Here is a 26,994-nt window from a genome sequence, read left to right as displayed (position 1 = left end):
TAATGCTATCATTAATTTAATTTCTTTTGGAATGTACCCAGGACATGTTCGAAATACAAGTGACAAATGCACTGGAGAAATGCCCAAAAATTCGTAAGGGTAACCATGGCAACTGTTGCAGGAGTCCAAAGTCGTGACTACAAGAACAATACCTCATTTTCAACCTGTACTACACACTAACTGGGGCAGTGATCCTTTTGGATTGCACGCCGAACCGACCACTACCAAGGCTTATCCAATCAGGACAAAGCACCGCTATCACGTGCCAGTACTCCTCCAGTGGAAAGGGACCATTTATATCACTTGACAAGCTGTTTTCATCAATAGTCATGCAAATTGTTGAGCAATGTTACGCAGCAAATCCATTATGTTAGTTTTACGAGATAAATCACTATCAGAATGGCTCGAATCAGATTGAACAGATTGCACACGATAAAATGAGTGATTTACTGTCGGTCATCTCCATTGGAAAGAACCGACTCTATTTGTAATGGATAATCGCTCGAAATGAATCTTTCCCGACGAAATGAAACGCTTTATCTCATAAACAAATACATAAAATAAGGGGTTAATGATATTTACATCACATTTTTCAGGCCCGTGCAAAATTCCTGAAAGCAAATAATATATATCTTAACTCTTTTTATACATCGATAAATTCAGATCCCAATTCTTCCACGCATTTGTACATTTTTACATTCTCAAAAGCACTCTTTCAAACCCTGGTAAACACTCAAAATTCCAATTTAAAGCAGAATAAATTACTCAAAACTGTGGGATAACTTATAGATTAATGTGCAGATAGATTGCACGAAAATTCAAGTTAAGTTTCGATAGAAAGGTACAAAATTACATCGTTGCTTGAAAAAGAAATAAATTGTGATATATAAGTGAAAAATTTAAAAATTCAAAAATTAGCTTTCTCAGATTTTCAACGGTAAAAGCGACAAGCGAGTTAAGGTTGCAGCTTTGCAAATATTTTGCTATACCATCTTAGTCAGCTATGATTAGAGTTAAATTATAGTACTATCGTTTACACGCCAAAATTAGAGTAATTTCAGTCTTTTGAAGGACAACTTTATAACTTGACTTCTAAATATTTATGTTAATGAGATCATAATTTTCCAACATGTAAAATGCATTGTATCTACAAGAATCCATGTTCATGTAACAAAATCCATGCTCCAAAGAACGATGGAATGCGATAACTAAGTCCGATAATATCTTCATCCGAAAATGTTGCTGGAATATCCACCAGGAGGAGGTCGAACGAAGGGTGGGGGGACAGGGGTTTTCACCATGGGAGTGATCGTTCTTTCTCTTCGAGGTGAAAATACCTGGATATTGTAAGAGGTGAGAAGCTAGCTTATTTGTAAACTCATATTAGCACGGTTCTGAATGAATTTAATAGGTGCTAACTAGAGAACTAGTAATTACGCAGCTTAGGTAGGCTACAACCGGAAAGGAAATATTATTTTGAATAATTGGCAAAACGTTATTTCAATCGTTCCAATTAGAAACGTCATCGTTCCGAAATAATTTTGGCTTGGACAGCCGATTAGCCGGGTTGTTCAAACCTGAAATCTTGGATTCATTATCACTAAACAGAATTTCCAATCAACCGAGTGATATGATATACATTTTGTATCTGCTAATTATTTCTAATTGATTCTAATTAATTAAACTTCACCTGTTGTTCGGTGACGTGGTTGTGCTGAGCGAAGGGGGTTGTGGGCCTATATCCGTCTTGTTTTCCGTTACTCATTGGCTCGTGTGTGGCGTACGGCGATCTAGAGTAACGCTGACTGAAACATACCCGACTACATTTAGCCACGGGTGGAGTTGCGCCGGTGATCAGAGACAATGTTCCCGTTTTCGGGAAAGTTCCCGAAGGAATTGAGGAATGTTCAGCGGTTAATTAAAGAGGAAGGTCTCGTGTTGAGGGAGAAATGTTCAGCAGGTTTGAATTTAAGAAAAATGTTCAGCCATGGTTGATTAAATTAGACTTAGTCAGCAAAATTAAAGCAGTTTGGTTTCATGCTTTTTATTAAACTTTTCTGCTTTTAAATTAATCAAGCAAAATATCAGTAGATGAATCCATAAATTTGGAACATGGGTACATCGCAGTATTGGCCGTATTTGAGTGCTCGGAAGGCTCAGTTCGGTTTTCTAAGATGGATATAGCCGTAAGCTATGCCTAGGAGCCATCAAAAGTCGCATAAAATTACCCATGGAATGACCAGAAATGGACGAAAATGAACATTCTTCTCAAAGTGCTCCGAATGGTTTAAAATGGGTCGGAAAGTGTTAACATTGGTCCTAGGACCACTCAAACCAAGTTTGGGAATCACTGCATGTCTAGAACCGATGTTACCTATGTTCCAAAATGTTCCAATTTTGGGACAATAATCCTCCTGAGAATCCAGATTTTTGGAACATGGGCACATCGAAGTATTGCCTGTATTTAAGTGCTGGGAAGCCTCAATTCGGTTTTCTAAGATGGATATAGGTAAAAACTAGGCCTAAGAGCCATCAAAACTCAGGTACATGTAATGAACGAAAATGAACAAAATTGAACATTGTCCTAAAAATGCTCAGAACGGTTTAAAATTGGTCGGAAAGTGTTTATATTGGTCCTGCGACCACTCAAACCAAGTTTGGGAATCACTGCATGTCTAGAACCGATGTTACCTATGTTCCAAAATGTTCCAATTTTGGGACAATAATCCTCCTGAGAATCCAGATTTTTGGAACATGGGCACATCGAAGTATTGGCTGTATTTAAGTGCTGGGAAGCCTCAATTCGGTTTTCTAAGATGGATATAGGTAAAAACTAGGCCTAAGAGCCATCAAAACTCAAATAACATTACCCAGGTTCATGTAATGAACGAAAATGAACAAAATTGAACATTGTCCTAAAAATGCTCAGAACGGTTTAAAATTGGTCGGAAAGTGTTTATATTGGTCCTGCAACCACTCAAACCAAGTTTGGGAATCACTGCATGTCTAGAACCGATGTTACCTATGTTCCAAAATGTTCCAATTTTGGGACAATAATCCTCCTGAGAATCCAGATTTTTGGAACATGGGCACATCGAAATATTGGCTGTATTTAAGTGCTGGGAAGCCTCAATTCGGTTTTCTAAGATGGATATAGGTAAAAACTAGGCCTAAGAGCCATCAAAACTCAAATAACATTACCCAGGTTCATGTAATGAACGAAAATGAACAAAAATGAATATTGTCCTAAAAATGCTCAGAACGGTTTAAAATTGGTCGGAAAGTGTTTATATTGGTCCTAGGACCACTCAAACCAAGTTTGGGAATCACTGCATGTCTAGAACCGATGTTACCTATGTTCCAAAATGTTCCAATTTTGGGACAATAATCCTCCTGAGAATCCAGATTTTTGGAACATGGGCACATCGAAGTATTGGCTGTATTTAAGTGCTGGGAAGCATTTATATCAAAATATTGGAGGATTATTAAAACAAAAATATTTGCCCAATAAAATAATTTCTGTTTAATTGTACATAATTCTGAATGCAACTTTAAGACCCTGTTGGACGAAAATATTGACTCTTTGCCATCATTTTTTAACCATTCTGAGTGCTTTGAGGAAAATTTTCATGTTCGTTGTTCATTCCATAAACTTGGGTAATATTATTCGACTTTTGATGGCTCCTCTATAAGGCCTAGTTTTTTTATATCCATCTTAGAAAACCGAATTGAGGCTTCCCAGCACTTCGATGTCCCCATGTTCCAAAAATCTGGATGCTCAGGAGGATTATTGTGACAACATTGGTAACATCGGGTCTAGACATGAAGTGATTCCCAAACTTTCCGACCAATTTTAAACCGTTCTGAGCATTTTTAGGACAATATTCATTTTTTGTTCATTTTCGTTCATTCATGAACCTGGGTAATGTTATTTGAGTTTTGATGGCTCTTAGGCCTAGTTTTTACCTATATCCATCATTTACAATTATTTATGGCACTATTTAGAGCTTATTAGGGCAAATAAATGCATGGGACACTTTTGGGACAATTTTGGGACATGTCAGGAGGATTATTGTGACAACATTGGTAACATCGGGTCTAGACATGAAGTGATTCCCAAACTTTCCGACCAATTTTAAACCGTTCTGAGCATTTTTAGGACAATATTCATTTTTTGTTCATTTTCGTTCATTCCATGAACCTGGGTAATGTTATTTGAGTTTTGATGGCTCTTAGGCCTAGTTTTTACCTATATCCATCTTAGAAAACCGAATTGAGGCTTCCCAGCACTTAAATACAGCCAATACTTCGATGTGCCCATGTTCCAAAAATCTGGATTCTCAGGAGGATTATTGTCCCAAAATTGGAACATTTTGGAACATAGGTAACATCGGTTCTAGACATGCAGTGATTCCCAAACTTGGTTTGAGTGGTCATGGGACCAATATAAACACTTTCCGACGAATTTTAAACCGTTCTGAGCATTTTTAGGACAATATTCATTTTTGTTCATTTTCGTTCATTCCATGAACCTGGGTAATGTTATTTGAGTTTTGATGGCTCTTAGGCCTAGTTTTTACCTATATCCATCATTTACAATTATTTATGGCACTATTTAGAGCTTATTAGGGCAAATAAATGCATGGGACACTTTTGGGACAATTTTGGGACATGTTCCAAAAATGTTCCAAAAATGTTCCAAAAATCTGGATTCATCAACTCCAAAATATTAATAAAATGCACCCGTTTGTAAAATGGTAAGTCTTCTAAGCAATCGCTTTTAAATGCTACACAAAGTATTGAATGAGTTAAATGAAACAAAGCTTTACTTCACTTACTTCACTGTCACAACTCCACCACTTTACTATTTAGTCAGGTATGTTATTGTCAGTGTGACCTACATGTAATTAACATTGGCCCGAGTTGTTTTACGGGTTGGTGCCAGTAATAGACCCACAGTAACGGAGATGGGGTCCCTTACTGTCACTAACACGTAGACCAACTTCGACCAATGTTATCATCGACTGATATTGTCTACAGTCTGATGTAGGTGACACTGACAGTTATATTCAGATAAAATATAGAATAGATTTTCATGATGGAGTATATTTTCATGATGGAGTATATTTTCATGATGGAGTATATTTTCATGATGGAGTATATTTTCATTAAATCTGTGAACAGAAAACAACTGATTACTGATGTCCTCGACATAGGATCGAAAATTGATTATGATTAAATATGAAATGACCGTAATCAAGTCATTTCAGTCGTCACCGATTTTATCAGCATTGTCGGATCAACCAAGTCGACATATTTCTCATAAAATTTACATATATCTGAACACTGAACTCTGGATAAAATGGGATAAATGCTTTTAAAATATTAATCATGCACATTCTGACAAGTAAACGTCATGCAAACAAGGACAACGTACACGCTAATACTGAAGCAGAACAAAAGAAATAAAGCACTAAAGCAGCTAAGCGGTGCAAGTTAACCGAGGTTTAAAATCCTCGGGACATAATGGCAGTAATTTTAGAAGACACATTATTTTAATTTAGAAGAGAAAGTAACAGCTGAGTATAACATTTTAAGCTCAATAATCTCATGCCGAAATATAAACTCAGCTTCCAGTTCAAAACATGCTGCAAAATTCCGTTTAATATACAACTAAACATGCAGTGGTTCAGCCAGGAGCATCAGCCGAAAACAGCCATTACTTAATGCTTTAATAAAGATCAACACAACAATTGTAAAGCATTAAAGCAGCATTTTCCAAATATTTCCCACTAATATAGCACGGATTACTCACCCTCCAATGCCGTTAGGAATACGTCTAGGAGTAGATTTAGGAGGAGTATTGTCGAACACAGAAGACCGGTTTTTGTTGCGCCGCGCACTGGCTGGTCTGGTGAACTCTATTGAGTCTCTGCAATGTACCTGGTAGGGAAGTTAGGGGTGAAACGAGGTGAAATAGTGGGCAATGAAGAGGTACAAGTTAGGGGTGAAACGAGGTGAAATAGTGGGCAATGAAGAGGTACATGTTAGGGGTGAAACGAGGTGAAATAGTGGGCAATGAAGATGTACATGTTAGGGGTGAAACGAGGTGAAATAGTGGGCAATGAAGAGGTACAAGTTAGGGGTGAAACGAGGTGCAATAGTGGGCAATGAAGAGGTACATGTTAGGGGTGAAACGAGGTGAAATAGTGGGCAATGAAGAGGTACATGTTAGGGGTGAAACGAGGTGAAATAGTGGGCAATGAAGAGGTACAAGTTAGGGGTGAAACGAGGTGCAATAGTGGGCAATGAAGAGGTACATGTTAGGGGTGAATTGTGAAACGAGGTGAAATAGTGGGCAATGAAGAGGTACATGTTAGGGGTGAAACGAGGTGAAATAGTGGCTAATGTAGAACTAGTTATAGGTCTGTAGCACATAGTGCGTTCTGTACCTTAGATAAGAAGTATATATTGAGAATACATGAAATATATATATATATAATATAGTACGCTTAGTATTGGGAACTATGAGCGAATTAAACTGTTTGATTTCAAGATAACTTACGTCCTGACTCTTGGATCCCGCGAAACTCTTTTTAACCGGTGTCTCTTCTTTCATCTTTTGAACCTTCTTTTTTGGAGGTGTTCCTTCAGCCGAGATATTCAGAGTTTCAGTCATAGTATCAGCAGGTGTGCATTCGTATCTGAAATAATATAAAATAATAATAAAACGGTTTGAAACTCACATTTATGTGCTTGTAGCGTTTTAGTTGCAGTTAATTATAATGCTTTACTTGCACATGCTTTGTGCTATCATTCACTAAGCTAACGAAAAGCAGAGGCCTTTGAATGATCTACGAAATGAAACTTACTTTCTTTTTTTTTATAAACAAATACATAAAATAAGGGGTTAATGATATTTACATCACAATTTTCAGGGTCCGTGCAAAAAAAACCTGAAAGCAAATAATTTATCTCTCTTTACTATTTGTTTACACACCAGTATATTCGGAATTCTTCCACACGTTTATAGTTTATACATTTTTACATTTACTCTTTGAAACCCTCGTAAATACTCAACAAGTAAAAGCAGAATAAATTACTCAAAAGTGGATAACTTATTTGGTGGATAACTTATTTGGCGTGCAGATTAAATCTACATGAAAATTAAAAGTAAGTTTTGACTTTAAGTCTACACCTTCGATAGAAAGGTACAAAATTAAATCGTTGTTTGAAAAAAATAAATTGTGGTAAGTGAAAAATTTAAAAATTCAACAATTAGCTTATTTTTTCGTACATTAAAAGCTAAATCATATATATATATATGTTAAGATATGGTACTATTATTCAGAGCCAAAATTTTTGAAAGTTGACTCTATTTCTTGATTTCTAAATATTTAAGTTCAAAATTTTCCAACATGTAAGAGACATTGTATCTACAAGAATACAATAATCATGTTCATGTAAAAAATCCATGCTCTAAGGAGCAATGGAATCATTCCATCATGGAATGTGATAACTAATCCGATAATATCTTCATCCGAAAATGTTGCTGGAATATCCACCAGGAGGAGGGCGAACGAAGGGTGGGGGGACAGGGGTTTTCACCATTGGGGTGATCGTTCTTTCTCTTCGAGGTGAAAATACCTGGACGAAGGCATGTCAGACCCTGACTGCACCGCATTATATAGTCAAGTACGTATGAGGCCAAAAGTTTTAGAATAGGGTCACTAATAAGCATTTTGCATGGCTCTTGAGTCTTGAAGTTGATAAAGTATGTGTGGGTGTAAGTCGAAATTGTTCTAGTCGAAATTGTGGACACCAAAACTGTGATCTTTTGTTCGCTGGATAGCATTTTAACAGATCATTTAATTGGTACATCTCAATTAATCTGCTTATTCCCCAATTAATCAATTAAACTCTACCTGTTGTTCAGTAACGTGGTTGTGCTGAGCGAAGGGGGTTGTGGGCCTATATCCGTCTTGTTTTCCGTTACTCATTGGCTCGTGTGTGGCGTACGGCGATCTAGAGTAACGCTGACTGAAACATACCCGACTACATTTAGCCACGGGTGGAGTTGTGCCGGTGATCAGTGATCGGAGACAATGACGGTGACGCTGTTACAGTACAAGTGACAAACTGGTGACAAACTGGTGACAAACCTCCAGCTGGGTTACGTTCAGCAGCTTATAGGAGGTTGGTCAGCTGGCTCGCATTAGGAGCCGACTGGATATCGGGCCGATTTTCCAGCTGTTCCGGTTTCAAAATCTGCCGGACCTGGATCAGCAAATTACAAAGATGAAAATTGATTCAGTTAACCAGCTTTAACTAATTATGTTTTATTTAGAAGTTGTTACTGAGAAGGGATCATTTGTTATTCAAAAAGGAGAGGATCATGTTCGAGGGGGTAATTTAGGATGGATCAGAGGGAGTACTACTACTACTATGTCGGAACTAAGTCCGATCTACGCCAGATAACCCCCTCCATATATCGCATTTCCCGGTCCCGCATCAGGGTGCGCAGTTCCTCTTTAGAGTTTGTCCCAACTTCCTTCAGTAACATGGACAAGTAGCTTTGTCTTGGTCGGCCAGGATGGATCAGAGGTAGTACTGCTACTACACTCACTACAGCTATCAGAGGGAGTAATGTTTGCCAAACTGCTGGTTAGCTGATTAGCCCCACTCATTGTTCATTACTTGTACGAATCATCTCTAGCCGCTTCTGATTTATTAAATTGCCCCGAATCTGATTTCCTCAAAAATTAAGAGTCTGAGGTATAAAACTGTTTTGCTCATGATCCGGATCCTGTATACACGTGAAGTGAAGCAAGAAATAGACGTAGGCTGTTCCTCTTGAAACTCCGGGATCATAGCTGCAGTGTCGTCATCTTTGTGAACTCTTGTAAAAACTTCCGAGTACCGGAGACTCAAACAAACATATATAAAAAACTGGCGAGAGAAACAGGAAAAAAGTCTGTTCAAGTATAACTTTCAGAGCTTAAGATGATCTGCACATTTGGACGCGCGAGAATTGCGCGTTTTTAACTTTAAGGTAGAAACACCCGGTAAATCATATGATAATATCACGTGATATGATAAATAAAAGATTTTATGAGATCTGGGCCCAGTCAACCAGATACTATATTGCTGATCTGGTCCGGTCTGGTCCAGTCTGAACTTTTTGATCCGGTCGGCTCCTACATGCATTGAGGAGCAGTGTCAGCGGTGCATTAAACTTTTTCAGCAAGATAAGAACAGCTAAGTTTCATGCGTTAAATGAGCTTATGAGAATGAAGTAAGGATTTAACAGGGCTACACGATCACAACTCCACCAAAACACCAAATAGTCAGGTATGTTATACTCAGATAGAATTATAGGTAATGTTAATTTGTTCGAAGTTAGCTTCAAGTTAGAATCTATAATCAATGGGACTTTAATACTAAAAATGTATTACTCAATAATTAGATATTTAATTAATTAACAGTTTTTAATTGCGTGCTTATGATATTCACAGAGACCAAGTCATAAAGACTACATTTTCTTTTATAAAATCTACACTCTACATTATATAAGTACATATATGCTGACATGAGTTAAATTTAACTCAGGATTGAATGTGCTGAATGCTTTGTAAAAATTGAATTGTTCACATTCTGACATGGAGAAGACATGCACGCAAAGATCACGATTGCACTAAAGCAGAACAAAAGAAATAAAGCAGCTAAGCGGTTCAAGTTACACTGGTGTTTAAAATCAACAAAACATAATGGCAGTTACAGCGGTTTTAGAAATTATTCGTTACGAACATTAAGTTTCAGTTGAGCGTCAATTTAAAGCCTGAAATCTTCAGACAAAAAGAGAAACTCACCCCTAAACGATAAACTAATAAACATGCAGTGGGTATCATTTAAATCATCATTCAGAAATGCACATAGATAGATAAAGAAGCATTTGCTTCGCCCCACGACGAAGAGCACAGCATACTCACTTAGAGATACCGTTAGAGACACGTCTAGGAGTTGAGGGAGGTGGGGTATTATCGAACACAGAGGAGCGTGTTTTGTTGCGCCGCGCACTGGCAGGTCGGATAAACTCTATAGAGGCCCGGCAGTGTACCTGGAGGGGAATTGAGGGTGAGTTCGGGATGAAATAATGGGATATGTTATAGCGGTTTATTATTACAGGTCTGTGTTATCAGGTCTTTCCGTGGCGAGTTGGCGGTACATGCCTCTACTACAATTGTTCTTCGACATAATACATATTTGTATGAATGCGGTGAGAGTTAAATTAACTTACTTCTTGACTCTTGGATCCCGCAAAACTCTCTTTGATTGGAGTCTCCTCTTTTATCTTTTGAACCCTCTTTTTGGGAGGTGTTCCCTCAGCCGAGATATTCAGAGTTTCAGTCATAGTATCAGCAGGTGTGAATTCGTATCTGAAATAAAACGGTTTACAGCTCACTTTAATGCTTGTAGAATTTTAGTCGCAAATTCTAATGCGTCATTTGCAAGTGTTTGTGGTTAGTGGTCATTATTTCGAGCTTGAAATGGACTTGAGTTCTTTTTTTTGAGAAAAACATTGGGAATTTGATTGATTTTAGCTGATTGGTAAAGGGGACACTTGGAGAAGAGGAATCGTAGGCTTTCAATTTTCTGATGATTTTTGAAAACTTGCTTCTTTTCCCGATCAATTTCCAAGTGCAATATTACATTCGAAAAGAATCAGGGTTTTCTCTGTGCATAACTCACTGGCTACCTATTGGTAGATGAAGATACTATCTCCCTTTAGCGAAGGATACTATCTCCCTTGCTTCATCTCATTCTCACACAACACACAACACACACCTCACAACACACATCTGAGATATTGAGACGGTTCGGGTGGTATTATAGAGATTATATTAAAATATTATATGTACAAGAATTGGGTCCTTTAGGCTTTCTGAAGAAGACCTTAGTCTAATTTATAATTGTATTTCATGGAAGTTAAATATATTATCTTCTAGGAAGAAGCACCGGACCAGACTGAATTGGAAGAATTTGTTAGATTAGTCTAACTTAAAGTTGTATTAAAGTATAGTGTTTAAATCTAAATAGTCTAGTATAATATTATGATTCTAATAAGTAATAACTCATTTTAAGTATCTAATCCAAGTAATTTTGAGTAAAATATTAGAACAATTATTTCTAGCACAGTTTAGTGTTGTTTTGTATAGACTATAGAGTGGTCTAGTATGGCGTAGTTTAATTTAGAAAAGTCTAACTTTGAATCCAGTCCATAAAAAGTCTAACTTTGAATGCAGTCCATAAAAAAGTCTAACTTTGAATCCAGTCCATAAAAAAGTCTGACTTTGAATCCAGTCCATAAAAAATCTGACTTTGAATCCAGTCCATAAAAAAGTCGGACTTTGAATCCAGTCCATAAAAAAGTCTGACTTTAAATCCAGTACATAAAAAAGTCTGACTTTGAATCTAGTAAAGTCCATAGAAATAGTCAAAATTCACCCCGCGGCAGACTTACGATACTTTTCTGTCAGGTTCCATAGCTGGAGGGGGTGCTTGCTCAGGCTGCAGAACATCAACAACACTGACACTCATATCTTAGCTACAAGAAACTGTCAGAACTGCGTAACTTAAATAATAAATACGCGTGAAAATATTCCTGAATCTTAAAACGGTTACTGAAGTTTCGCGGCTGAACTTGATTAATAAAATAAGACCAGCTTTAACGTCACAGCACAAAATAAATGTAACAAATATGTAGGGACACTAACCAAAATGATTAAGGATGTTTCAATTTAACTATAATTAAATCTAATACACACAAAATTAAGTGTACAAAAAAAGGTTCACAACAGAAATTATCATCAACCATTACAAATAAATAAAACATTAAATAAGTCCCCCTAGTTCTTAACGTACCAGGGAGCTACCAATTCAAATAAACGGTAAATTATATAATTGTGACATTGACAAACCTCACGTAACTTAAATCACAACAATAGAGGACAGTAACGTGTACATGTTCTCCTTTTCAATGTGCTGGTCCAGGCTAAAATCACGGAAACGCGTAATAATAATTGTGTTGTGTGATAAGGTGACCACAAGCTAACAAACAACACGAGACAAGAGTTGACACAAGCAGTGAGGCCAGTACAGGAGTACTGCGGAGTTTATAATTAACAGTGTGGTGATTTGGTTGGAACTATAAAACTTGTGTATTTGTATTGCAGACTGTAGGAGGGAAGCTGGGAGGATGTTGATATAATAACATCGCACATATCAGTTAACTAGAACCTTGTTGGTGTTGTATCATGTGAATGATATGTCCTTCACGATTTATTTAGGCCGTCACATAAGAACATGAACAGGGGTTTTAGTCAAAAGATGTGGCAGCTTATCAACGAAAATATGGGAAATAAGCAAAATATGGGAAATAATAAATTGTGTGCAGCATAATATTGGGCGAATATTTCTCGTTATATTGGCGATGATGGAGCTATCTTAAATACATAATCTTGTGTCCTCAAGTTTATTGATACCACTATGCAGTGTGTAATATCGGACTATACATATCAGTTGCTTAATATGTTATACCTGACTGCATTAACAAACTTATTATTTAAAATCTTGTGATATATTCTTATGTTGTCTGAACTATTCCCTAAGTAAAACTTACAAGCAAGTTTGCGTGTATTAAAACGTTCTCATGAGTCAATATTAACGAACAGTTTTAGACGGAGTACATAATAAGTTTAAAAGCATTATATTTATATTTTCATAATATAGATTTATAAATACTAGTTCTAATATTATTAAGAATCGATCTACGTCGTGAGTGCCGATCTGGATAATACCAAATATAATAAAAGTAATCAATATCTACATAATGGTTAATGGCTGTTTTAAAAAAGGTGTTTTAGTACAAAAAGCTAGACAAAAGAAAGATGGGGATTGGAATTTGGAACGCACTCAAATAAACTTACACAACATTATGCTCCGTCAGTAATCCATCCTATAACTAAATTATTTGTTTTATAGTTAACATTATGTATTAAAACTTATTTAACAACTCTTTTCTAAGAATAATTCGGATTATAGTGCACGATATATTTTATCTCACGTGGGCTTCAAAAGGAATGATCTAAGCTTTAGATTATTTAACAAATAGATAATAATAGGCTTCCTTGTCATTCTATTTCAACATCGACTTCCAGATTAAGCTTGATGATGCTTGAAAATTATTTAACAATCCTTGTTTAAGAAAAATACAGATCACAGTGCACGATATATTATATCCCACACTTGAGATAACTTAACGAAAAGATATTAATAGGCTTCCTTTTCCACATTGACTTCCAGATTTAGCTAGATGATGCTTGAAGGTTTAAAAACTATATAAATAGCAGTAACGCGACAAGCACAGCAGCGACTGAAATGACTTGAGCACAGCAGCTTCTAGCTCACCAAGTTCTAAAATGTAAACAGTCTTTAAGTAGATCGAGAAGTTCGTTATAGTTTGTAGTAAGATTCTAGAACCTACTACAGATACACTCAATATAACAGTTTATAGGCTAAGAGAGACATGATCCTAAACACCACAGTACTTGATGATCATAATGGCTCTATTAGATATGTAATCATGTATCTCTTCGTGTCCAAAAGCATTATAGATATGTAATCAATAATGATGCGTCCGGGAAGCAAGTAAAGTGTCCGTGTGGTTTTAAAAGTGTTGATGAATAAAACGCATGCTCACCGATTCTGACTCCTGAAAATCACTTAACTTACTATACATAGCAGTGACACAAGTCCCCATCTAGTTGTATCCAGAACTGTTAACAGGGTGAAACAGGGTGAAACAGGGTGAAACTAAGCTTCTCGGTGAAATCAGCGAGGAAATATCAACCCTGTACAAAGCCTTAACAATCAAACAACGTTCAGCGGTAGATTCTAACTTTGCTGTTACAGTCAAAGCAAATGTGAACCCTTTGGTAAGCAAACTTAAACATGATTACTCTGTAATGAAAATGACATATAGCAGTCTAAAATATCAAATTACACTGTTAAATATTGTCAGAGTATGCGGAAAATACAACAGTTTTCAAGTTAACATACACTGCAGCATTTCAATCCGAGATGGGAAGTTTAACTGTAAACATGAACGACGTAACTTAGTAACGAACCAACATTAAAGATTTACAAAGCCAGGTTTGATGATTATTGTAATCAATCATAAATATACAGCCCCCGTGCCCTAGGATACCCTTCATAAAGGAACTAACAACAGAAATATGATACGTAACTTTACGGATCTTATGTCAATTTATCTCGATGATCATTGGCAAACGTTTTATAATTCATCAGAAACTCTCTGTAGGAATGTAACTTGGATTAGAGGTCACGGTTACTGTAAGCATCCAATCTCAATTAAGTATATATTTTTTAGAAACCCATATAAAATGTTAGGTTTAAACCCTGAACCCTAAATTAAAATCTGCACCCTTATAATATCTACTTAGCGTGTACTAATTTACATGACCCTTACTATAAGAGTAAGACAAACTTACTTTTTATCACAAGAGATATAACAGATATATTTAAGTTACATAAATTTAAATAACTTTAGCTGTAGCACGTGCAATGATAACGGAGACATACAGTTTCTACTATACTATATCAGGAGCAGCAAGTAGACCAATTATTTCATTACCAAACTATTAAGTGATTAAAAGCTTGCACAGTCCATCTTCTAGCAAATACCGGCGGGTAGTAGCACATAAGAGATGTCAAGTTTCTTCCTACTATACCTGATCTACTGTTTATCAGAGATTAGCTCGTGCTTTGTGGTCAAAATGCGGTTATTGAGGGTTATTAAGGGTTATATTGATTGGAATTACCGGCCAAATATTGAAAGTATCAGATCACATCTGGGCTGTCTGCGGCCGCTAAGTGGTAGTCTGTGTCTTATAATCCTACTGATATGAAGAAGTGTTCTTTTAAATCGTAGTACTAATTTGGAATTAATGGTGAGCATAAATAGCCTAAAATGTTTGAGGTAGTGACATAAAGACCATTCACCAATGTCAAAACAGGAAATAATACGCATGCAATTGCAATCTTCAGTTTTCTGCTATAAGTAGCAGTACTGTTACTGTAAACAAATAATGGAAGGTGGTCACTTCGGTCCTAATTTAAACCGAAAGAAAAACGTCTACAACTAAAGGAAGTTTCCAAGGCTGCAATTTGCATATAATACATTATAAATTTTGAGCTGTTATCGCAGGTGGAAAGTATGATATTACTAGTAAGTACGATTAGTGTGATCTTAGCATGTAATCTAATATTTATTTAATTCTGGGACCTTCTCCAAAGTTAATTAAGCACGTTGAGCTCGAATTTTCTTCAATGTTTTGTAAAACTTTAAATTTAACGTAAACGTTAAATTCCAGAATTACGTAATTCACGAATTAAAAAATTCATGATTTAAACTTTTAAATGTTGACGATCTGGATGTGTCAAGTCAATCCGACTTTCATTCTAACCAGCTGATTTTTCACATTATCCGAAACAAGCACTACTCACGATGCTTACACACGATAACAGGACAACGTGTTCCCGATCATCCAATCACGTCATGACACGTCACCAACCAGCCAATCAAGGATCATGATGAGGGGTGTTTCAGTGCTGACATTGAGCTGATCAGCTATACATGTCGACAATAATCAAATAAATCAGCTCCTAATGCACGTTACCATGGCGACGCAAGTCAGCATTTGTAGTATTGAGTATCAAATCAACGAGCTGCAAAACATGTTCAATCCAATACAACTATATCGGATATCAAGTGACGTGTTACTATATAGATTACTGACGTTGGGAGACATTCAAACTAAAGTAATATACTACGGTGTAGGTCAACCACAGGCATAGCTATCAGCGCAACAGAAAGTCTAGCCTCCCTGGTCGGTGGTTAAGAGTACAAGATTAACATTACGTAAGGGGATTATGAATAACAGTGTAGAATTATATAATATGTTGAACAAGAAATATGGATATTATTGTACATAATACTACATATGATTGTGTGCTTAGTACTGAAATATTAATGAACAATGAACACGTTGTAAGAGGATTAGTGATTACCTGTGTTCACCAGCAGCAAATAACTTAGTAAGTCTAACACTGAACGAAAGTAAGTAAAGAAAGATTAAAACACTACCTTAGTAGTTAGTGACTAAAACACTAACTTATTAGTTAGTGACTAAAACACTAACTTATTAGTTAGTGACTAAAACACAAACATAGTAGATCAGACCTGGGTGACTTAAAGTATTATCTTATATGCTATTTCGTCTCGTTTTACTTTTCCAAACCCAGCTGGCACTTAAGCGTATCATTTTGACTCATATCACTTATTACACCATCCTCCACCGTTCACTCTGATTTCACCGACAACCTTCCCCAGGGTTGCCACACCCCAGAGGTAGGCAGAGCATCTCAATGCTATCCTCTCGTGGGCTATCTTGGCCCAGCCTCTCTTAAAAATAAAAAAAAAAAAAAAAAAAAAACTAACATAGTAGTAAGTGAGTAAAACACTAACTTATTAGTTAGTGACTAAAACACTAACTTAGTAGTTAGTGACTAAGACATTAATACACTATAACTATATACTAGTATAAGCCCCATCATGAAAGATGTGTGCATGTGGGAATAGCACTGAAACTATTAGAGTAATTGTGCACATTGGGGAACTGTATAAATGCAGGAGCAACTGGAAACTAGTAACAGTGCAAACTAAAAGCACTACAAACTAGGGGCAGTGCAAACTAAAAGCACTACAAACTAGGGGCAGTGCAAACTAGGAGCAATGCAAACTAGCGGCAGTGCAAACTAAAAGCACTACAAACTAGTTGCAGTGCAAACTAGGAGCAGTGCAAACTAGTTACAGTGCAAACTAGCGGCAGTGCAAACTAAAAGCACTACAAACTAGTTGCAGTGCAAACTAGGAGCAGTGCAAACTAGTTACAGTGCAAACTAGCGGCAGTGCAAACTAAAAGCACTACAAACTAGTTACAGTGCAAACTAGCGGCAGTGCAAACTAGGAGCAATGCAAACTAGTTGCAGTGCAAACTAGGAGCAATGCAAACTAGCGGCAGTGCAAACTAAAAGCACTACAAACTAGTTGCAGTGCAAACTAGGAGCAGTGCAAACTAGTTACAGTGCAAACTAGCGGCAGTGCAAACTAAAAGCACTACAAACTAGTTGCAGTGCAAACTAGGAGCAGTGCAAACTAGTTACAGTGCAAACTAGCGGCAGTGCAAACTAAAAGCACTACAAACTAGTTACAGTGCAAACTAGCGGCAGTGCAAACTAGGAGCAATGCAAACTAGTTGCAGTGCAAACTAGGAGCAATGCAAACTAGCGGCAGTGCAAACTAAAAGCACTACAAACTAGTTGCAGTGCAAACTAGGAGCAGTGCAAACTAGTTACAGTGCAAACTAGCGGCAGTGCAAACTAAAAGCACTACAAACTAGTTGCAGTGCAAACTAGGAGCAGTGCAAACTAAAAGCACTACAAACTAGTTGCAGTGCAAACTAGGAGCAATGCAAACTAGTTGCAGTGCAAACTAGGAGCAATGCAAACTAGCGGCAGTGCAAACTAAAAGCACTACAAACTAGTTGCAGTGCAAACTAGGAGCAGTGCAAACTAGTTACAGTGCAAACTAGCGGCAGTGCAAACTAAAAGCACTACAAACTAGTTGCAGTGCAAACTAGGAGCAGTGCAAACTAAAAGCACTACAAACTAGTTGCAGTGCAAACTAGGAGCAGTGCAAACTAGTTACAGTGCAAACTAGCGGCAGTGCAAACTAGTGGCATTACAAAGATACTAAATAAAACGGTTGACAGGAGATGCGGGAGAGATAGTTGAGGGACTACGTTGTCACCTGTATTATGCCATTTAGGGGTATATGAAATTATACCGCTCAATCCCTGCTTTATGCGACAACTCCCTATAAGGCAACTGTTATAAGATGACCGGCAAGTTTGATGAATTGTAAGTTTTTGTGGAGAGGATTAAAATGAGAAGTGTGGTAATGAAACGGAGAAAGTACACCTCTCTCTCTCTGGTGAGGGAGAGAGAGAGAGAACTCTCAGCTCTTCCAAGAGAGAGAGAGAGAGAGAGAGAGGGAGAGGCAGTGTCTTTTGTACTCCAAATACATCATTCAATATCCAATCTTGGTGATCATTTGTGATTATAAGTAGGGCAAATTGGATGGACTATGGTCAGTATGTAGTATAATGCTATGCTGGTGGCTTAGAGAAGTAGGGTTATAGTCTACAGTGGTCAGATTGGCGCGCTGTGAACTGGATCAAATGGGTCGTTTAACTCTCCACCAAGACTGGTACCTAACTACCTAAAGTAACAGTTGACACACTAGTAGAGCAGGTCACGTACACTGGAACTACCTAAATTTAAACTACTAGTTGCGAGCTTGGAAAAAAAGGAATTTTAAATGCTGTTGTAGCTATAACAACGATGAATGACAGATATGTGAAAAAGGGGCACAGGGGGATTGAGTAACGGTACAAAATCACGTGCAGTTAAGATGATCACTCTAATTCTCGTAACCGTTACTTTTTGCATCATCTTATACCGTGAATATGACAGCATAATCAAACAAGGTACCAAATCAGCAAATAACGGAGAAAACAAGGAGGAAAATCAAGCATATTGCCCACGTGTATTTTGTCTGTCTAACTGATCACGTGACAAAGGTAATTAAAGAGGTACACGGACCGTTATTATAGAGGAAATGTTTAGTAGCTAAGGACCACTACTCTCCCTGCACACACATGTAGTGACCTCTCCGTCAGCTCTCTCTACCTCATATTACCAGGGATTAGAACACAGGGCGACCTACTCGCAATCCGCGCGGCTATTAATGAACCCATTACAGATCCATTAACAAACCAGCTAAATAGAGGAGACAGGTCACGTGATCAGGAAGATGAGTCAGGAAGTGTGGGGTGGTTTGAGCTCTTAAAGTTTTAGATCTAGTATTAATACTACTCCTTACCCTGCATCATGTGTCTCACTACTTCTCTTGCGTGTGTCTCAGTGCCTGTGCCTCGGAGGTAGACTCAACTGTTGAAGTGTCCCGACTATAAATAGAGGGAACTGTTTGATGTAACGAACGTTTAAAGCTCGTATTATTAGTGCGCTGAAGCGGAGTTAAAGGACGAATGTTCGGTTACAGACCTTTATACCAGGTTGTTTAAGAGCTCTTTTTACTAATCATTAAGACAAAGCTACACGAGGATATGTTGTTCGGTGGAAAAGTATGTTGAAACTTAGAATATATGAACAAAGCGGATATTAATCAAGAGATGAATGATGTGGCTATTTTTTAAATGTTTTCGTTATGAACTATGAAGTTGTAGGCGGTAACGTGACTTCTAGTACTGTCGAGTAACATGTCTCTTATCAGAAAATGTTACTACTTTTGAACACAAGATCTTTTAATGAGACTCAATAATTGTTCACAGCAATATTAATTTGAATCGGATGTAATATCAATTATCTAGCTATCAATAACAACTGGTGCATAAAATGATATAAAGTAACTTAACTATAGCCAACAACCATGACAATATGGGTTATATAACTCATATGATATCCGATCATCATAAGGTCATCATTGAACATGTAAATGAGAAACACGAACTCAACATCGAATTAGCAGTGGTAACAGGAGATAACTGTTAACTGGTTAACTAACTCCATTAAGCTAGTGGATAATAATTAAGACAATTATTGGTCAATTCATGAGTTATATCCATGTTGCAGAAGAAATAAGTAAGAATAAGGATGATAATTAATAATTAGATAATTAGATGATATGATAATTGTTTGTAGGATGACATTACGGCGTTTTCCTCGGCTCAAACACTGTTTACGATTGAAGGTTTCAAATTGTCGTTCTCTCATGTCATGTGTATGCATCTTAACGTTCAAGTAAAAGTATTCGCGTTTTGCAAGTAAGCAAAATGGTATACAAAGCTAAGGGTCGTGACCCCATACCAAGGGATCCAAGGTTTTCTTGAGAAAAAAGGAATGAAAAGCTGGCACCACCAGACTGGCCCCTAAAGCGAATGCTAAAAGTCCAGGTTCCAGCTCTAAGCCATGATCTGAGCATGCTCTCCCGTGGTTATAACAATTCCTTAGGCCGAACTAAAGATTGAAAGTAAAATGTAGAGATCCAGGTATAGTAGAGCCATGGTATTTAAAATACATACTCATGTGCTGCTGGGATAGCCTACAAAGTAGCAAACTGCTTAGCGTAAAAATCAAACCCTAACTTTAGTAGTAGAAGAGAGCAGAGTTGCATGTCAAGGTCAAGGCAAAGATTCTAGTGAAGTTCTAGTGAAGTTAGAGCGATATCTGCAATGCTAGTACACGGCGTATTATTGTTCGATGCGCCTACAAAAGAGTGGTTATTATACTTATTGATCACGGTTATTTGTGGTGCTGGGAGCACGAAAAGGACTTTAAGAGCAGACGGATGGAAATTATAAAATTAGAGGCCGCGGTAAGTCCGTCAGGTCTCAAAGAGAAGACCAGAGCTAGAGGTCATGCTATGACGTCACAGTATTCTCAGATCCAGCCAACTGTAGACCCGAGATTCAATTATATGTCAAACCTGGGACTACCATAGTCATCTGGTTGCAAATATTTTACAACAGTGCCATTTTAATTATCAATCTTATGGAGTGAATTGCGAATTTACCATTCTAGTCTATTTGATGTTCTTTTTTAATCCAGTTTAAAATCTGAAATCATTTTGTTTGAGCTCATTAAGTTAACAATGCGCTCGTTTTAAGTTTCAGTTTGCGTGCCATTTTTAAGTACATGCGTCAAGCAAAAGGAATTTAAGAGCGACTTTTCCATCAAGCACAGTTTAAATCACTTATTTGAACAATTAAGGTCTCAGGACGAGACGGATTTGTCAATAATAAACGCGTATGCACGTTTTCGGAGCTATTTTCTCAAGTACAATATTAAAGTCGATGAGCTAGAACGTGTAGTGATCATTAATTATGATTACGGGCAGCATAAAGCTGTAAATTCTCTTGAGCCCGTCAAAAGGCGAGCAAAAAAGTTTAATGGCAACATATCGATAAATCAATGAACGTGAAAGGTCAATAAAATTCCAGCGTGATTTTACTTTTTTAGGACAGCCTTCTCTTCAGTCTTCATAGAATACTCCGTTCATTGAACGCGTGCGAGGAGCGAAGATAACATTAAAACATTGATGTACAACAACGACCATCACGATATTATCAATATTATCCATCAATCGTGATGCAATATTACATTAGAAAATGAATTGTATGCCACAAAATTGTTCCTAAATATAGAAAAAAATAGATTCTTTCAACCAAACTAACGGAGAATTTACAAACATTATGCTCATATAATAACTTCCAAATAGCTCCGTCCTCATTAACCCGGGCCTGACAGTTAATTCATGAATATTAAAATACAAGTCTAAAAACCACGTGACAAAATACCAATATCTGATTGGACGGAGAAAGAAAGCGAAAACTGTGATTGGAGCATTATATCTAGTTCACACAAGCAGGCCAATACATTGTAGAGCCTACTCGCTACACTGACAGGGGGTTGATTAATAACAGACGTTCTGCCAGCTATCCTCCAATCACAGCTCTGTATTTAATCACATGATCAATCACTTCCAATCAGGAGGTCCAATCAACGTGAGCTTTCGATAGATTTGCTTGTAGACAAATATTGTGAACATGTGATACCAGAGCAAGATTATACAGCTAGCTGCGAAGAAAGTTATCAAAGAGAAGATATCTTGAACACAAACTTAATTCAGACAGCGAGTTGGAGCTCGGAGCTGAGAAATAAAGCACTGATCATTCACTTGTCAACTTCACAATGGAGACAGTTTCAATAATCATGCTTTTATTTTATAACGTAGATAATAGTAGCAACATTACACACAGATCCTAGCACGGATTGAAAAGCAATTCACGCGGCCCAAAAACAAGTTAAACTAATTTACGATTGGGGCAGATGGCAGGTTATTAGTGACAACGGTTCTGAAATACGTAACGGGGCTCTAGTAGCTTCTAGCCTGCTCTCTGAATCACATTATACTGCAACCATGTTAAAGCAGATCTAGGCCCAGACGGCAGACAGCCTATAGAAAGCTTAGAGAAAGCTTAGAGAAAGCTTAGAGAAAGCATACTGGAGACGTCGTGAGAATAATGACAACTGTTATATTGCTGAGTGTCTCTCTTTCTCAGAGTTCATGTTCTACTCATGAGACAAATGTCATGTGGTCATTACATGAATAGAGGAGGTATTCACACGAAAAGCTTACAAAAGTGCTATCAATCGTGCACTGTAATTGATGGTGTAGTAAAGTGTTGGCTTCACAGCACTCTCTGGGATATCATGTCGTAAGGCTTGGCGAATCCTACGTAAGGCTGGAATGGCACGCAATATAATAATACTACGTTCACTGATCACATTAATTCGGCGAATTGCTAAACAGAGAAATTATTGTAACGGTTACTGACTGGTAAAGTGATAAAACAGGCGGATGAGGAGAGTTCAAGTCGCCAAAAGGTCAAGATTTCGCAACTACCTAGACTGGTCAATCTTTCAGGACAGCTTTTATGCATGATATAAAAAAGGGTTAAACCGAATAAATGCAAAATATTACAACTCATCACATTTCTGGTTGAGTTTATACGAGAAGGCTGCTTGATTTTAACACGCTGCCGTTTGTCGAAAGAGTTTTAGCGTTCACGACACCAGAGTGACGTAAGTTATATAAATTATCACTTAGTGTGAGGCCCATATGGGGGAGAGTGAGCGGTTTAGATGAGAATGGAACGTATCAGTGGTCTTGCAATATGTTGTCATGTAATTGTATGGGATATAAACCTTTATTTACCACATCAAAGAATTTTACCATTATAAGCTTTTAAAGCTTCAGCGGAATGCGTGACCTCCTGCTGATTAATAGGGCGCACATTTAAATTTTATGTACTTATATCTTACGAAATCTTTTAATGGGGCACCATATTCCGGTCATATTGTTCTGCATTTTAAGAAGTTGGTGGTTCCTACTAATGTAGTACCTCGTATTTACTGAGTGTATCCATGTAATGCAGTATAAAGTGTGACTTGTTTTATGTAACAGTAGCATTATGTGTCTGTCCTTAACAATAACGTTAAATCCAACTGCTTACTTTAAATTGTCATTTAGCTAAATATAGCGAGAAAATAGAGCTCATGGCTAGATAGTAGACCAATGTCAGTTGCAAATGAGTTGAATAATACGAAAATGAGGATTCCTGTGACAAAGCTGAGTCCAATACGGAGATAATCCTGTAGAATTAGAGGAAGAAATTAAGCGATTAAATTTGAGAAAGTCATAAAGTGACCGTCATCCCACAATGGATCGAGGATATTTACAGAGCTATGTTGTTTGATATTGTGGACCACGGAGCAGAGGAGTATAGTGATTATAATGGATTACTTGGCGTAAAATTGCCTGACACTTGGTAGTTGGCAATGGCGTTCAGCCAAGAGATTTTAAGCGTCTAGTTGCAGTTTTAAGCTAAATTCTTCCTTAAATTAGAAAAATATCATTTAAATACAGCAGACTTTTGTATCATTAATCTTATCAAACATTATCTTTCAGAAAACGAAACTGACGTCGTCCCAGCAGTAGTACGGTTAAGCTATTCAAGGCGGTTTTGCCGCCTCGGACATATAAATGAAGGTCTATTATAATAGACCTTGGCGTCAGGTTCACCAAAAATAAACAAAAGCAGGTAAATTGGCTAATTGTACAATCAGATCTGCTGCAAATTATAGAACACAAACTCAGAAGAAATGGAAAAAACTGCTTCTATTAAGTGCACCAAAACTTGAAGCAATCATAATTATACAATAAAATGTTGTGATTTGCTACAAAAAAAGTGGGCGGTGACTTTCCTGAGTTAATACTAGAGGTACATTTCGTTTAGAGGGAAACTTCTTAGTAAGCCAACACAATACAACGATCTTTTGTTTCCAGCGATTTTCATTATGGTCACAAAGGAGACTGCCACAAAATGCGTCATAACAGGATCGAATGAGAAGAAGTTGAAACAACGCTTAATTAGTTAATTACTTCTCGAGCATAACCTTTTAAACGACGTGCTTGTAATTATTTTTTGGACACAAGGTCGATGAATAAACGCTTGAAAGCAGTTTTCTCACTCAGTAGCAGTAAGAGGTGTACGTGGGAAGGCAAAGAAGGCATGGACTGCCCCTATATCGAATGTAATCTTCAACCTGATCCCCGAGGAGAAGAGCTACGAGGGGTAAATGAGAGTTATTGCTCATGATTTATGATTGTGCCCTGCCAATTGTATCACTTGATTCAATTCATTGTATATATGATAAACTTTTTGTTTTCTCACTCACACTTTCATTCATAATGAAGTAAGAGCCATAAAAACTAGTTAGCTAGCGGGACAAAAAACTGTAAGGCCAGTAGATGGGTAAAATGTCAGTTAATGTTAGCAAAATTAAAACGAAATGTAAATGTGTTTTTAGATCTAACAGGAAGCCTATGTTTGAACTTTTGGTGATAGTAAATTTCTTAGATTCGAATCTACCGATCATTCGTAATGAAGCGTTATAGCAACCTGAAGCAACCTGAAGCGACCTGAAGTAACCTGGAGCAACCTAAAGCAGCAATATTGGAACATAAATGTGTTATGCGAATATTGACCCAAAATTTGATGGTATTCATGTCTAATTCTAATTATACAGATTGGTATGGGGCTGCATTAACGTTATGTCGGCATGATCCGGGGTGCAGCTGTTAGAAATATAATACAGCTGTTACTCAGGACTCTGCCAGCTTTTATCATTAACTGACTGTCTAGAGATAAACCAACCAACATTGACAGCCGAATTACCTTGAATCATGAATTCTCTACTATGTTCAAATCAAAACAAATATAGGTATCCATATTAATATTAAGAGTTTGCACTATAATTTACATGTTATACTTACTGCCGAGTTAACTTACTTGGTGATAGACTTCACAGGAAGGATAACAATTGGTCCAGCAACAGTCCCCATGTTTATTGGATCTTTTAGTAGTGTCTTTACGGTGAACAAACAAGATTTGGCAATAAGCGAACTGACGGGTGCACAATTGCAAGAAATCAAAATCAGCAAGTAAATTTTATCCAATGCGAAACGTAAAAGAGGATAAAATATGGCGAGATTACGCGCCGCGCAAACCAATCAATTACGACTTCGCTTTATTATTTATTTAATTCATTATTCATGGTTTTTGCGGTTTCAATTTAGTTTTAAATCAGAAAAAACATTGCGAAGCGATTTTAAAAGGTTTATTATTTCGGTCGCACATAAACAACGAGATCTGTGATTTACTTACCTGGGGACCTCAGGCTATCATGTTCATAATATATATATAATAGGGGGTGCACGATAAAAATAAACTTGCTCGGATTTAAAAAATTTTTGTACCATTGTTTTCTAGAGACTGTGAGAATTTTCACAATACCAAATTTGTCATACCTTTTTGGAAAGATTAGCGAGTTTCATTTTAGGTGCCATATTTTATGGTGCGCGGCTTTTGGAGCAAAATTAGCTGTAAAAGTCGCGTAATTTGACCAAATTCGTTGATTTTTGTCGTGTTATTCGGATTTATCTTCGGTTCCTTGAATGAGATCATTCTGAAAATTGGCGATGACCTTCCAATAGGGCTTTCACAACTGTCCGAAAAATTTGATGGATATCGGAGTTCTAGTTGATATAATGATCAAAATGGGGCAAAATACGCTGCTTCTAGCTGTAACATAATGTCTGATGGTTGGATATGCTTTAAATTTTTCGGACACTTTCCTTGTAAGTCTATGAGTAAGCTTACCAATTTTTGTTGCAATCAGAGGTCGGGAAGGATACTTAATATTTATTTGTTTGAAGAAAATTGTGTTGGCCGAAATTAGCGCTAAAAAACCATCCTACAGTCGGCACGCGCGGCTCACTGTCGATGGCGCACTACCCATTCATAATAACTAAAGGCGGAGATTAGGCGGAATGACAAGCTGACCGGCGAGCGCGGCCAGTAATAATTTACATAATTTACAGTTTTATTTGTAGCGCGATGCGTTACTGTGCTATGCCGCGCAGCGGCGCGCACTCAATGAGGCTTCCTGGAGCTTTTTCATTTTTACATATCCAGCGACAGATCTGAAATCGGCGAAAAGTGGCATACAACGTATGTCAACGCTACTGCATACTGTGCCTCGCCGAGCTGCGATGAATTGACATAGTCAATTAACGTACTTCGCCCGGTCGCGCTAAATCACTCTACAGTCGATTCTTCCATTTTCACCACTTTTAGTTTCGCATTGGATAAGCACATGTTATACGCGCGCGTTACGTGTCAATCATATTTGATCCCGATTTCTTACTTTGGGTTTCAAACTTGCTTGTCGAGTTTTCGTCAATAATCAATTATCATCCATGATTCATCATTGCCACTTGTGTAATACCTTGAAATCCTATAAGTTGAATGAATAGGTTTTAAAATTGTTGACATAGCATAGAAGGACTGTTGTCAGAATGTAGAATGATACAGAGCCGCCTTCAGAAGTTAAAATTGTTGAGCCTTATTTTCTAGTGTACTGTTTCGTATGACATATGAGTCGAGGTACAAATAGAATTTTTCGCTGGATCAAAATGCTGAGATTTTAATATAAAGCAAAGCCAAGTATCAATAAACTAGTTTAGATTACGCCTGATTGCTGAGTCCTATTTAAAAATATTTTTGATATGTGATCCTAGAAGTACAATCACAAATTTTGCATTCGTTTTAATTGTGTTTTTTTTATGCGAAGAGCATATATTGTTTT

At 37.2% G+C, this 26,994-nt stretch overlaps 1 protein-coding gene across 4 annotated transcripts; it reads right to left on the bottom strand.

The window, feature by feature from the left end:
- Positions 1 to 732: 732 nt before the first annotated feature.
- On the bottom strand, positions 733 to 25,379 carry LOC134822932 (uncharacterized). 4 transcript variants are annotated; one of them, XM_063834212.1, is made up of 7 exons: positions 25,137 to 25,379; positions 10,298 to 10,436; positions 9,990 to 10,117; positions 6,566 to 6,704; positions 5,816 to 5,943; positions 1,691 to 1,805; positions 733 to 1,337 (listed from the first exon to the last, which is right to left on the bottom strand). In XM_063834212.1, the coding sequence occupies exons 1-7, from the start codon at positions 25,187 to 25,189 to the stop codon at positions 1,227 to 1,229; spliced, it is 813 nt and encodes a 270-aa protein (XP_063690282.1). In that variant the 5' UTR covers positions 25,190 to 25,379; the 3' UTR covers positions 733 to 1,226. The 4 variants fall into 4 exon arrangements, with proteins under 4 accessions (XP_063690282.1, XP_063690283.1, XP_063690280.1 ...); XM_063834213.1 differs by having other exon boundaries at positions 1,691 to 1,790; positions 25,137 to 25,258; XM_063834210.1 differs by lacking the exon at positions 25,137 to 25,379 and adding an exon at positions 11,522 to 11,620.
- Between the last annotated feature and the right edge of the window lie 1,615 nt (positions 25,380 to 26,994).

Source organism: Bolinopsis microptera, chromosome 11, assembly GCF_026151205.1.
Source record: "Bolinopsis microptera isolate Bmic1 chromosome 11, MBARI_Bmic_1.0, whole genome shotgun sequence".
NCBI classification, from domain to species: Eukaryota; Metazoa; Ctenophora; class Tentaculata; order Lobata; family Bolinopsidae; genus Bolinopsis; species Bolinopsis microptera.
The sequence above is the reverse complement of the archived record's forward strand: the minus strand, read 5'-3'. Positions and strand labels throughout refer to the sequence as shown.